Below are 13418 nucleotides of genomic sequence, written 5' to 3'. Positions count from 1 at the left end.
CCCGCAGAGCTGGTCCTGCTGCAGCCTTCTGCAGGTGCTGGATCAGCTGACCAGATCTGCTCCTGCCTCTCCTGTCTCTCTCTAGCTTTCTGCCTGGCCCAAACAGTGACACTGTGAGGCCTGCTGCAGAGACTGAGCTGGTGCCCTGCAGCCTCAGACACCCACGGCAGGACCTGTGTGGAAAGCACCCATCCTTCCCAGTCATGCAGCCTAGAGACACAAGCAAAGCCAGAACGAGACAGGGCAGTGCCCATACCCCCTAAAGGACCATGGCCCCCAGCACGGGGTCTGGCCATGAGAGCCCACTGCCCAACAGCCCTTCCTCCCAAAGCATATTACAGAGGCGGCAGCAGATCCACCAGCAGGAATCAGGTTGCCGGGTTAGCCTATCGAAGACAAAACACTGCTGCTTCCCAGCCATGTCAACCAAGAAGAAGAAGGAAAGAGGATACAGCTAGATATGAAAGCTGCAGCCCCAGCAGTTTGTGTGTGTGACTCTGAGCACTGTATTTGGGCTCTGCCTCATGACTTTCCCATCTGTACAATGGACCAGTAATGCTTGTACCTTCTGGGTTGCTGTAAAGCCCAGGATAACTTCAGAGAGGCATCTCACATAATGTCAGTTGCTTTACCATCTAATGAGTACTAATCATTATCATGACTGTTTAAGAGGCAGGTCTTGCTCTGTTGCCCAGGCTGGGGTGCAGTATCATGATCACGGCTCACTGCAGCCTCGAACTCCTGGGCTCAAGCAATCCTCCTACCTCATTCTCCCAAGTAGCTGAGACCACAGACATGTGCCACCATGACCAGCTAATTTTTACTTGTTTTATTTAGTTATTTATTTTAAGATAGAGTCTCGCTCTGTTGGCAAGGCTGGAGTGCAGTGGCACGATCTCGGCTCACTGCAACCTCCACCTCCTGGGTTCAAGTGATTCTCCTGCCTCAGCCTCCCAAGTAGCTGCGACTACCGGCACCCACCACCATGCCTGGCTAATTGTTTTTTGTATTGTTAGTAGAGATGGGTTCCACCATGTTGGCCAGGCTGGTCTCAAACTCTTGACCTCAGGTGATCTACCCACCTCAGCCTCCCAAAGTGCTGGGATTACAGGCATGAGCCACTGGCGCCCAGCCAATTTTTATTTTTTGTAGAGACAGGGTCTTGCTACATTGTCCACGTTGGTCTCAAACTCCTGGGCTCAAGCAATCCTCCAGCGTCAGCTTTCCAAAGTGCTGAGATTACAGATATGAGCCACTACGCCTGGCCCCGTAATCATTACCACCAAGAACGCCTCTCATTCCACACCCATGAACCACATTTGTCTATTGGTCTTAAGTATTATGATAGTTACCCTGCTTGTTATTAAAGCCTGCCAATAGCAGAGCTGAAATACCGCATCCAAAGGCAGACACATGCTATTCCAGAAAGACGCAACTGCTCTCTGCTCTGCGTCTGTGTCAGCCTCCATTACTCTGCTTCACAATGTTTCTCTCTTACCCCCATCTTCCATTTGTACTCTCCTGGTCCCCCAGATTGGGACCCATGGGACTATGTAATCCAAAACATTGTTGCCACAAATTAGGTTTTTTTCCTAATGACAATAGTTAAATGAAACTGGTAAAAAGAAAAATTATCTTCATTTTAAAATTTGGTGTTTGGCCAGGCATAGTAGCTCACGTTGTAACCCCAGCACTTTGAGAGGCTGAGGCGGGAGGATCATTTGAGCCCAGGAGTTCAAGACCAGCCTGGGCAACATAGCAAGACTCCCATCTCTACAAAATAAGCATTAAAACACAGCAGGGCAGGTGGCATACACCGACACAGTCCCAGCTACTTGGGAAGCTGAGGCAGGAGGATCACTTAAGCCCACTGAGCCAGGAATGCACCACTGCACTCCAGCCTGGGCAACAGAGACCCTGCCTCCAAAAACAGTAATGATAAGCTTAAGGCTCTCAGACTTGGATGCCCACACATGACTAGTCCACTGCTGCTTGCCTGGCTGGGTGACAGTGGAACGTGTCCCCTTAAGTAATGTAGAACTGGCAAGAGTGTAGGCTTTAGAGTAAGAACACCTGGGTCTGTTGCCAGATTCACCACTGACTATAGCTAGGCACCACGCCTGGCATACAGTAGGTGTTCATTAACTATCTGTTCTACTAGCCATGAGGTCTTGGGCAGGCACTTATCCTCCTAAGCCTCAGTTTTCTTATACAAAGAGAGAGAATAATATAACTTACACCTCAGAAGGCTGCTGGGGATTCAACGAGAAAACATAAATAAAAATGCTTCAGCACAATACGTGGCATATAGTCAGTTCTGCCAGAATATACTGTGACTTTTACTAGCTTCTATTTTGATAGAAGATTATTATTCTAGTCAGAACTAGAAAAATAAACAGACACATTTTATTAGAGAAGTAGGGTGGGGGCCGGGCATGGTGGCTCACGCCTGTAACCCCACCACTTTGGGAGACCCAGGCGGGAGGATCACCTGAAGTCAGGAGTTTGAGACCAGCCTGGCCAACATGGCAAAATCCCATCTCTACTAAAAATATAAAAATTAGCCAGGCGTGGTGGCGCGTGCCTTTAATCCCAGCTACTCAGGAGGCCGAGGCAGGAGAATCACTTGAACCTGGGAGGCAGAGGTTGCAGTGAGCCGAGATTACACCAGGGCATTCCAGCCTGGGCGACGGAGCAAGACTGTCCAAAAGGTAAGGGAAGAAGAGTGGAGAAGGAATATGGGGTCTCCAAAAGCAAATCAAATGCCACTCTCCTCGGACCTGCTGTGTTCTTAACAAGCCAATCGCATTCCAGAAGTTTGCTTTGAGGGTTTGTCAGGAACTGGTGGTAAAAGCTGACAGAAGAGGAGGCAGAAAAGGAAAGCCACTGGCCATGCGGGTGACTTCAGACAAAGGGAAAGAGCCCAGAGGGGACAGAGGACGCTCACTGCCCTGGGGATTTCTTCCTTTCTTGTTTTTTTTGTCGAGATAGGGTCTAGCCCTGTCACCCAGGCTGGAGTGCCCTGGTGTAATCACAGCTCACTGTAGCTTTGACCTCCTGGGCTCAAACAATCCTCCTGCCTCAACCTCCCAACTAGCTGGGAATACAGGTACGCACCACCACATCCAGGGTAATTTTGTTTTTATTGTTTTATAGAGACAGAGTCTCACTATGTTGGCCTGGCTAGTCTCAAATTCCTGCCTTCAAGTGATCGAGGCCCACCTCGGCCTCCCAAAGTGCTGGGATTATAGGCGTGCACCACTGCGCCCGGCCTATTTATTGATTCTTAACTCTGATCCTGATGCTGTTCTAAGCACATCACAGTCATCTTCATGGCCGCCCATGAGATGGGTGTTGATCCTGTCACTCTGTCTTGATAAGGACATGGGTATGGAGAGGGTTGGGACCACTCGGTTGGAACCTGTGCCCAGGCAGCTGAGCTTCTGAGTGTGCCCTCCTGGCCCTGAGGACACATGGCCTCCCTAGAGCAACAGGCACAGCTGCAACTCCAACCCCAGGTATAGCTCCGTGTGCCCAAAACAAGAACTGGGAACCTACCAGCAGAAATGCAAGGCGTCCCTGAGGCAGAATTATGGGTGTTTTAGTTTGCTCCAAACTGTCTTTACTGCTTTGCTAAATAATTAACTTTTTCACTTTGGGAAGCCGAAGTGAGTGGATCACGAGGTCAGGAGTTCGAGACCAGCCTGGCCAACATGGTGAAATCCTGCCTCTACTAAAAGTACAAAAATTAGCTGAGTGTGGTGGCGGGCGTCTGTAATCCCAGCTACTCAGGAGGCTGAGGCAGGAGAATAGCTTGAACCCGGGAGGCAGAGGTTTCAGTGACCCGAGATCGTGCCACTGCACTCCAGCCTAGGTGATAAGAGCGACACTCCGTCTCAAAAAATAAATAAATAAATAACTTTTTCATAACAGGCTTTTGTATTTTCTTAAGTACCAGAGGGCCTTGCAGAAGGAGAGCAATCATGTGGGTCTGGACACACCATCTTCCCTTTAGTAGTAAATAACCACGAGAATACACTACCTCTGAATGCCTCAGGACAAAACACCCTTTGCAATTTCAGAGACACCTGAGAGGGAAAGGTTGCTCGATAGAAGACTTCACAATTATCCCCAGGCACTGAGGATTAAATAACCTAGCTCTAGCTCAATTACAGTACAGAGGCAGCCACCTGCACGCATTATTACACGAAGCCAGGGAAGCCACTTGGGATGTGAGTGAAGCATTCGCTGCTTTGGGGGACAGAGCTGATGAGTTTCTTTGCCAGGCTCCTCTGGGGTTCACAAGAGTCAAGTGACGGCTCTAGAGTAGAATCTCAGGTGCTTCACGGGCTGGGATGGGATGCTCCATCTGAACTGGGACGCCGTTTGCGACACTCACTCCTGGGACAACTCACGCTATGGACTGAATTGCATCCCTTCCCAAATGGACACGTTGAAGCCCTAACTCCCAATCGGAGTTTATATGGAGACAAGGCCTTAATGAGGTAATTAAAGTTAATAAGGTCATAAGGGTGGGGCTCTGATCCCACAGGACCAGTGTCATTGTAAGATGAGAGAAGGGATACCAGGAAGTGCCTGCAGAGGTAAAGTCACATAAGGAGAGAGAGAGAAGCTGGCCGTCTGCAAGCCAAGGAGACAGGCCTCACCAAAAATCAACCCTGCTGGCACCTTGATCTTGGTCTTTCAGCCTCCAGAACTGTGAGAAAATAAGTTTTTCAGTTTTTTTGTTGTTGTTGTTCATTTGTTCTGGGGGGGAGCGGTTTGAGACAGAGTCTTGCTCTGTCGCCCAGGCTGAGCGTAGTGGTACAATCTCGGCTCACTGGAGCCTTTACCTCCCAGATTCAAGTGATTCTCCTGCTTCTGCCTCCCGAGTAGGTGGGATTACAGGCACCCGCCACCACGCCCTGCTAATTTTTGGTATTTGTAGTAGAGACGGGGTTTCACCATGTTGGCCAGGCTGATTTTGAACTCCTGACCTCAAGTGATACCCCCCGCAACCTCGGTCTCCCAAAGTGCTAGGATTACAGGCATGAGCCACCATGCCTGGCTGAGAAAATAAGTCCTTGTTGTTGAAGCCACCCTATCTGTGGCCCATTGTTATGGTAGCCCAAGCAAACACCCCAGACACCCAGATGGACCCACTCCTCTTACTCCTCTCGCACGTGACACAGGAGGTGATGGCAGGATGGGGGAACGCAATTTAAAACCACTCTTTGCTCAAAATTTCTAGAATTCCTGATCCCTCATCTGTGCTGGATGACATCAAGGGTAGACAACAGCTCTGTCCTTGAAGACTTCCTAAAAGTACAGGCACCGCAGAAAACAGAAGCCCCTTGTCCCAGCCACCCATGCACAGTCCTAACCACAGACCACGTCTCTACCAAGTATCAAGGCTCAAATGCAGACACACTGACATTTTTTTCTTCAGAGATTCAAGCTGTAAGCTCTGGATATATCCCAAACTTGCTTAAGATGCCAAATAATAAAACAATTTAGTTTCTAAAAAATTGTCTGAGTCAAAACAAGAAAAACAATGTATGCCTCTCATTGGCCTAACTCGAGAGTGTTTACGGGCATGTATGTCACCAGTGAAAATGCACGGGCTGGCCAGGCGCGGTGGCTCAAGCCTGTAATCCCAGCACTTTGGGAGGCCGAGATGGGCGGATCACGAGGTCAGGAGGTCGAGACCATCCTGGCTAACACAATGAAACCCTGTCTCTACTAAAAACTACAAAAAAAAACTAGCCGGGCGAGGTGGCGGGCGCCTGTAGTCCCAGCTACTCAGGAGGCTGAGGCAGGAGAATGGCGTGAACCTGGGAGGCGGAGCTTGCAGTGAGCTGAGATCCGGCCACTGCACTCCAGCCCGGGTGACAGAGCGAGATTCCGTCTCAAAAAAAAAAAGAAAAGAAAAAAAAAAAAAGAAAATGGACGGGCAAGGCCAGTGACTTCCTCAAAGACAGCAAGCGGCTGAGGGAGACCCAGACACCATGCTGTATGTGGACCTGAGAAGCAGCCGACAAAGCAAATCTTGTTTATCTGAGATGCTGGGACCTCAGCCCCGGCTGCAGGAACTCTTCAGAAACAGAATGTCAGACACCTGCCCGGGCGCCCAGGGATGCCTGCAGCCCTCCTTACGGTGCCTACAAAGGCTCTCAGGTGTGATCTCAGGGGCTGCTGTCCTTAAAAAAAAATGCCCATAAATCAAAAGGCAGTGTTCTTTTACAGTAGCTGTGCCTCACATCCAGAGTAAACTCTTGTCCATCTGCACCACGGTGCTGCCCATACAGACACAGAATCGCAGGTACTGGGAAGGTGATGGGGCATTAGATCCCAGCAAGTCACACAGGGTGGCTGCTTCTTCCATCTTCAGTTCTTTCCACTACTATCAGTTCAGTAACAGGATATCCTCAACACCTTTCTAATGTGACTCGCTGACTCATCTTTTTCCTTTGGCTTATAAAAATATATTTCGACTGTGTTTTCACCACCAAAATGCATTATCTTGGTCTTTCCTTCTTGCCTTTGCATAGGACCAACGGACAGACACTGGCTACTCTGATAGCCCTAACGTGGACCCCAGGGATGTCACCAACAGCATGACCTTTGTGACCAAATCCAGCAATCAGAACTTCATCGAGGTTTGTACGCCTAAATTTTTTTTTCCCCAAAATTTTTATTTTAGATTTTTTTTTTTTTTTTTGGAGACAGAGTCTCACTCTGGCACCCAAGCTGGAGTGCAGTGGCGCCCTCTCGTCTCACTGCAACCTCCGCCTCCCGGGGTTCAAGCAATTCTCTTGCCTCAGCCTCCTGAGTAGCTGGGATTACAGGCGTCCGCCACCACGCCCAGCTACAGAACTTCATTGCTTTCCTCAACTGAAGTCCAGCAGTCATCACTGGGTACAGAAGCTGTGATTTCTTGCTCTGTGGGGCCATAAAGCACATCCTGATGGCAGGATGTGGCTGTTCCGTTTCAACCCCTACTTTTCCGGCACAATTCTCTTTTGGAGAAGCACTTCCAAAAGGCTGGGCGCAGGGGCTGCACCCAAATGGGCTTTCCCCGCACTGCTGATCACCCCACTTCTGGTCTTTCTGGTGGTTACGGAGCTTCCCAGTGCTATCAAGACTGAGATGCTTGACATAAACCAGGGCCAAAAAGAAGCAGCACCCATCTCTCTTTTGAACAATGAGAGTGGGTCTCAATCAGAACCCAGGGCAGGCAACCATGCCAGGCACACTTAGTAATAATTTCCTTCCATTGTCTTCATTTTACAGCGATCTGCTATTTTGATTAACTCATAGTGACTCTCCATTTACAGTAGTGAGATAAAGTTTCCTTTTTCAAAAAATAAAGGCATTCAAGTTTGTTGAAGTGCATCATTAAAAGTAAACTATAGTCTGGGCATGGTGGCTCACGCCTGTAATCCCAGCACTTTGGGAGGCCGAGGCGGGCAGATCGTGAGGTTAGGAGTTCAAGACCAGCCAGGCTAACATGGCAAAACCCCGTCTCTACTAAAAATACAAAAATTAGCCAGGCGTGGGCCTGTAATTCCAGCTACTTGAGAGGCTGAGGCAGGAGAATCACTTGAACCCAGGGCTGGAGGCTATAGTGAGCTGAGATCCGGCCACTGCACTCCAGCCTACGCAACAAGAGCAAGACTCTGTCTCAAAAAAAAAAAAAAAGTAAACGGTAGTAGGCCACGCACGGTGGCTCACACCTGTCATCCCACCGCTTTGGGAGGCTGAGGCGGGTGGATCGCTTGAGCCCAGGAGTTCAAGATCAGCCTGGACAATATGGTAAGACCTCACCTCTACAAAAAATAAATAAATAAAAATGAATAATAAACTATAGGGTAAGTAACAGTACTGTGGTAAACAAAAGATTGACCAGTGAAAAGCAGCCAGCTACATACTCACCCACCCCGTGTCGCACAGACCGAATGATCTATTAACACCTGCTCAGCCGAGTTCAGGGCTGAGCAGCGCCACAGTAAACCACACACGCTCATTATACAAAAAGTGCGGCCAGCCGTTCCCACGTAGCAGCCTCACGGTGTCTGCTCACTTCCTGTTTCACCCTTGAGTCAAAGAATGCTGGATGCCTCCCAGACTCTTCCTTCCTTAGCAACAAAAACTAATTTCTTTTTTATTGAGAACAATTGCCCCCTCTGCAGCCACGGGGGGCCATGAGATGAATGCTGGCCCCAGGCACTAGTGGTATACAGTGAGCACCTGCTAGTGACGGTGGCGGCTTCACCGTTTTTGTACCAAGAGTCATTCTGTAGTCTAGGAATAACCACGGGCTCCTTTTCAGGAAAATGTATTAAAATATATAAAACATACCATATCACAAAGGAAACCAATTACATCAAAATAGAATGATCAAAATTGAAGAAAACACTACATTTCACCCAGAGCTAAATGAAAAACATGGTAATTTTTTCCCTGTCCAAGCTCAGGCCCCTGAATCCTATATGTAGAAACAGACGAAGTCTCTCCCCTTTGCCCTCTCCCCTTTCCTGCCGCCTGGAATGAGAACGAAATGGCTAGAGCTAAACTGGCTATTTTGGCCTACGAGGCAAGACAGGAGGAGTCTCAGTCTCTTCTGGCCGTGGAGCCACATGCCAGCCCAAGCCTGTCTACCTCTGGGTAGAGAGAAATTTCCATCACATCTCCTTAACCATTAGAACTTCAAGAAAAGTAGATCTGAATGGCTTCGTATACAAAAAATAAACCAACTGTTGGTTTACATAACAGTGTCTGCTCACTTCCTGCTTCACCCTTGAATCAGAAAATGCTGGGTGCCTCCCAAACTCCTTCTTCCTTCCTTAGCAACAAAAGCTAATTTTTTTTTTTTTAATTGGGAACAAGTACCCCCCCTGCAGCCAGGGGAGGCCATGCGACAAATGCTGGCTCAAGACGCGAGTGAGGTACCAGGAGCACCTGTCGGTTTATAGAACAGTTGGTTGATTCTTTGTTACACGAATCCATTCAAACCCAGCCTTCCTTGCCATATCTCTAAAAATTTTTCTAGGTAGTAAAATTGGAAACAGTTGAAGCCTGATCATTAGCAAAGTTTAATCATCTTGGAGAGACACATTCTTCTTCACTTACAAAATGAGTCCTCCAGAGTTACAAAGGAAATCCAACTAGAATAGGTCCTCTGTAGCTAACTGCGTTACAGGAGGCAAACCCCGCAACGTGGAACCATAGAATTCTACGGCAATGCAGCTCCACCCCTAAGGCACGCCTGTGCACACACGCCCAAGTGCCATGCATTAACCACAGTTCTGGAAATTCACAAGCACACACCACATCTCCAGTCTACAACCAGGGATGTACATACCTGACTTGAACCCACAGTCACACGGCTATAAGCACAAAGGCACTGCCATGAGACATGGGCCAGAAGTCATCCCAGAGCTGGTGGAGGTGGCTGCAAAAGTACTTACTAATTGTCATGGACTCTGGCACTGAGGCAGAAGGTAACAGGCTGCTCAGAGGACTTCCGTGGCCTGGAGAGCTGGCTTCCACGCTAGGAAAAAGCAGGCAGGAGGAAGTTACACTCGGCCATTGAAAGTACACACCCTCACCACTCCAAAAGCTAGCAGAGGTCGGTTTACTCCAGTACCTCCACTAGAAGGGACAGAAGCAGTCATCGGAAATTAGTCAGGCCTCGTTATCTGCAGATTCCGTATTTGGAAATTCATCTACGCACTAAAGTTTATTTGTAACCCCAAAGTCAATACTCGAGGTGCTTTCACAGTCATTCATGAATATGTGCAGAGGCCAATAATTTCGGTCCCTAATGTGCATGTCCTCAGCTGAAGTCGAACAGCTGGGACCTCAGATCTTACACCATAAACAAGCATCCTCTTTGCTGTCTATTTACTGCCATGTTTTCAGCATTTTTTTTTCACTTTTCTTTCTTTTGTGCAATCTTGGCTCACTGTAACCTCCACCACCTGGGTTCAACCGATTCTCGTGCCTCAGCCTCCCAAGTAGCTGGAATTACAGGCCTGTGCCACCACACCCAGCTAATTCTTGTATTTTTACTAGAAATGGGATTTTGTCATGTTGGTCAGACTGGTCGCAAACTCCCGACCTCAGGTGATCCACCTGCCTCAGCCTCCCAAAGTGCTGGGATTACAGGTGTGATCCACCATTCCCGGCCTTTTTTTTTTTCACTTGATTTCGTTGTTTAAAATGTCCCCAGGCACAGTGCTGAAGTGGTACTGCCGACAGTTCCTAAGCACAGGAACGCTGTGATGTGCCGTATGGAGATAATTTGTGAGTTAAAGACGCTTCATTCAGGCATGGCTTATAGTGCTGCTGGCTGTGAGTGCAACGTTAATGAATGAACTGTATACATTAAACAGGGTGTCTTTAAACAGGAACAGACATAAAACCAGGTTATGTATTGATCAGTTGATAAAAATGCTGTGACCAGGCCAGGTGCGGTGGCTCTCACATGTAATCCCAATACTTTGGGAGGCCGAGGCGGGTGGATCACATGAGGTCAGGAGTTCAAGACCAGCCTGGCCAACATGGCAAAACCCCTTCTCTACTAAAAATACAAAAATTAGCTGGGCGTGGTGGCACATGCCTGTAACCCCAGTTACTTGGGAGGCTGAGGCACAAGAATCACTTGAACCCGGGAAGCAGAGGTTGCAGTGAGCTGAGATCTCGCCACTGAACTCCATCCTGGGCAACAGAGCAAGAGTCCATCTCAAAAACAAAATGTGTGACCAGAGGCTCAAAGCAACCTAACCATGTACTTCCCTTAGGAGCACTGGTTCAGTCTTCACGGCAACTTTATAGAACATAACTACTGGGAATAATAAGAATCAACTGTATGTTTACAAATAATTTACCACATGAAAAATAAAGCTTAGTATCTTTGGTGAGAACAGCCCAGTCATCACACGGTTAACAGAGATACACACACACACAGCCCCCCATGACTAGAAGGAAAAGTACCAAAACATCAACAACATAATGCAGTTGAGGGTTAAGAGTGATTTTCTTTTTTCACTTACTGCTGCATTTTCCAACTTTTTTTTTTTTTTTTTTTTTTTGAGGCGGAGTCGCGCTCTCACCCCGGCTGGAGTGCTGTGGCCAGATCTCAGCTCACTGCAAGCTCTGCCTCCCGGGTTTACGCCATTCTCCTGCCTCAGCCTCCCGAGTAGCTGGGACTACAGGCGCCCGCCACCTCGCCCAGCTAGTTTTTTGTATTTTTTAGTAGAGACGGGGTTTCACAGTGTTAGCCAGGATGGTCTTGATCTCCTGACCTCGTGATCCGCCTGTCTCGGCCTCCCAAAGTGCTGGGATTACAGGCTTGAGCCACCGCGCCCAGCCCAACTTTTTTTTTTTTAAGACAGGCTAGAGTGCAGTGGCACGATCTCAGATCACTGAAGGCTTGAACTCCTGGAGTCGAGTGATCTTCCCACCTCAGTCTCCTAGGTAGCTGACACTACAGGCGTGCACCACCACATCTGGATAATTTTTGTTGTTGTTTGTTTTGTAGAGACAGGGTCTCACTACCTTGCCCAGACAGGTGGTCTTGAACTCCTGGCCTCAAGTAATCCTCCCACCTTGGCCTCCCAAAGTGCTGAGATAACAGGCATGAGCCACCATGCCTAGCCACATTTTCTAACATCAATAGCAAAAATAGACCACGCCCTGGAAGGGTCTGGCAACACCAATTCCTTCTGACACTGAACTAACTGGGACGAGCTTCCTACGAGCAGTGTCATTTTGAGAGAGCAGAACCCTTGCCTGTTCCAGGTGAGACCATGGCGCCTAACATGGCTTACAGTAGTCAGGAAGTTCCACTCTAGAGCTAAGGTTGAAAATAAGGATGTAATAGAACCCTGGGACCCCAAATTACAACCATGAGGAGAGACAGAAGAAGAAAACGGTAAAACCAGCAAGGATGGCTGTGGCATAAGAAAGACTTTGGTGTCCATACTGGTTCTGCCACCAAGCAACCAGGGTCTTGCTCTGTCACCCAGGCTAGACAAAAATGTTATTACCAGGCTGGGTGCAGTGGCTCGCGCCTGGAATCCCAGCGCTTTGGGAGGCCAAGGCAGGTGGATCACATGAGGCCAGGAGTTCGAGACCAGCCTGGTCAACATGGGGAAACCCCGTCTCTCCTGAAAAATACAAAAATTCGCGGGGCATGGTAGTGGACATGTGTAATCCCAGGTACCTGGGAGGCTGAGGCAGGAGAATTGCTTGAACCCTGGAGGCAGAGGTTGCAAGTGAGCCAAGATCATGCCACTGCACTCCAGCCTGGGTGACAGAGTGAGACTCTGTCTCCAAAAAAAAAAAAAAAACAGGCCAGGTGCGGTGCCTCATGCCTGTAATCCCAGCACTTTGGGAGGCCAAGGCGGGTGGATCACGAGGTCAGGAGATCAAGACCATCCTGGCGAACATAATGAAACCCTGTCTCTACTAAAAATACAAAAAATTAGCCAGTCGTGGTGGCGGGCGCCTGTAGTCCCAGCTACTCCGGAGGCTGAGGCAGGAGAATGGCGTGAACCCAGGAGGCGGAGGTTGCAGTGAGCAGAGATCGAGCCACTGCACTCCAGCCTGGGTGACAGAGTGAGACTCTGTCTCAAAAAGAAAAAAGAAAAAAAGCATCAAACAACTTGGAACAACTCAATTTCCCCTTGAGATATTTTATTTGAAAAAAGAAAAAGAAAATCTATACAGTGCTTACTGCCTGCCAGATAGCATACAAAGCACTTCACAAATGCTATGTAATATCTAAATGGCTTAAATATACAACACTAGGATTGTCAAATCTTGTTATCAAATATCAACAAATATTTAAATTAAGAAAATAACAATAGAGGAGGCACCCAGATATGCCCCAAAAGGTGTTGACATTTGACATCTACCATCTCTTATACAGTCTCTCTGAGGGAGTAATGACCTAAGACCTTTGGCAACTGCATCTTCTGTGATGTAAAGACTAAATCTGCTCACGCCTGTAATCCCAGCACTTTGGGAGGCCAAGATGGGCAGATCACCTGAGGTCAGTAGTTCGAGACCAGCCTGGCCAACACTGTGAAACCCCATCTCTACTAAAAATACAAAAAAGTTAGCTGGGCATGGTGGTGTGTGCCTGTAATTCCACCTACTCAGGAGGCTGGGGCAAGAGAATTACTTGAACTCAGGAGGCGGAGGTTGCAGTGAGCCAAGACTAAGCCACTGTACTCCAGCCTGGGCGACTCAAAAAAAAAGACTAAATCTGAACATAAAAGTGAAGTAAGCCCTTGCCCTTTAATCCTAGCAGGTGCACTCCTATCTTTAAAAAAGAATAAAATGCACAGCCGTGAATAGGACGTTTCAATGCCAAAGGTAACTGGGTTTCTCAACATTAACCTGTACCG

General features: G+C 48.3%; 1 protein-coding gene across 1 annotated transcript in view; it reads right to left on the bottom strand.

Moving 5' to 3' along the window:
* The window catches only part of SNX29 (sorting nexin 29), a 593032-nt gene that overhangs the window by 482719 nt on the left and 96895 nt on the right, over nt 1–13418 (bottom strand). Inside the window, exons 11-12 of the mRNA XM_023231145.3 lie at nt 11695–11729; nt 9471–9553 (exon numbers count right to left, since the gene is read on the bottom strand). Of these exons, the coding sequence (XP_023086913.1) occupies nt 9471–9553; nt 11695–11729 (118 nt within the window). The remainder of the gene's footprint in view (nt 1–9470; nt 9554–11694; nt 11730–13418) is intronic.

This window comes from Piliocolobus tephrosceles, chromosome 17, assembly GCF_002776525.5.
Source record: "Piliocolobus tephrosceles isolate RC106 chromosome 17, ASM277652v3, whole genome shotgun sequence".
Taxonomy (NCBI): domain Eukaryota; kingdom Metazoa; phylum Chordata; class Mammalia; order Primates; family Cercopithecidae; genus Piliocolobus; species Piliocolobus tephrosceles.
Note: the sequence above shows the minus strand (reverse complement) of the source record. Positions and strands in the feature narration are given on the sequence as shown.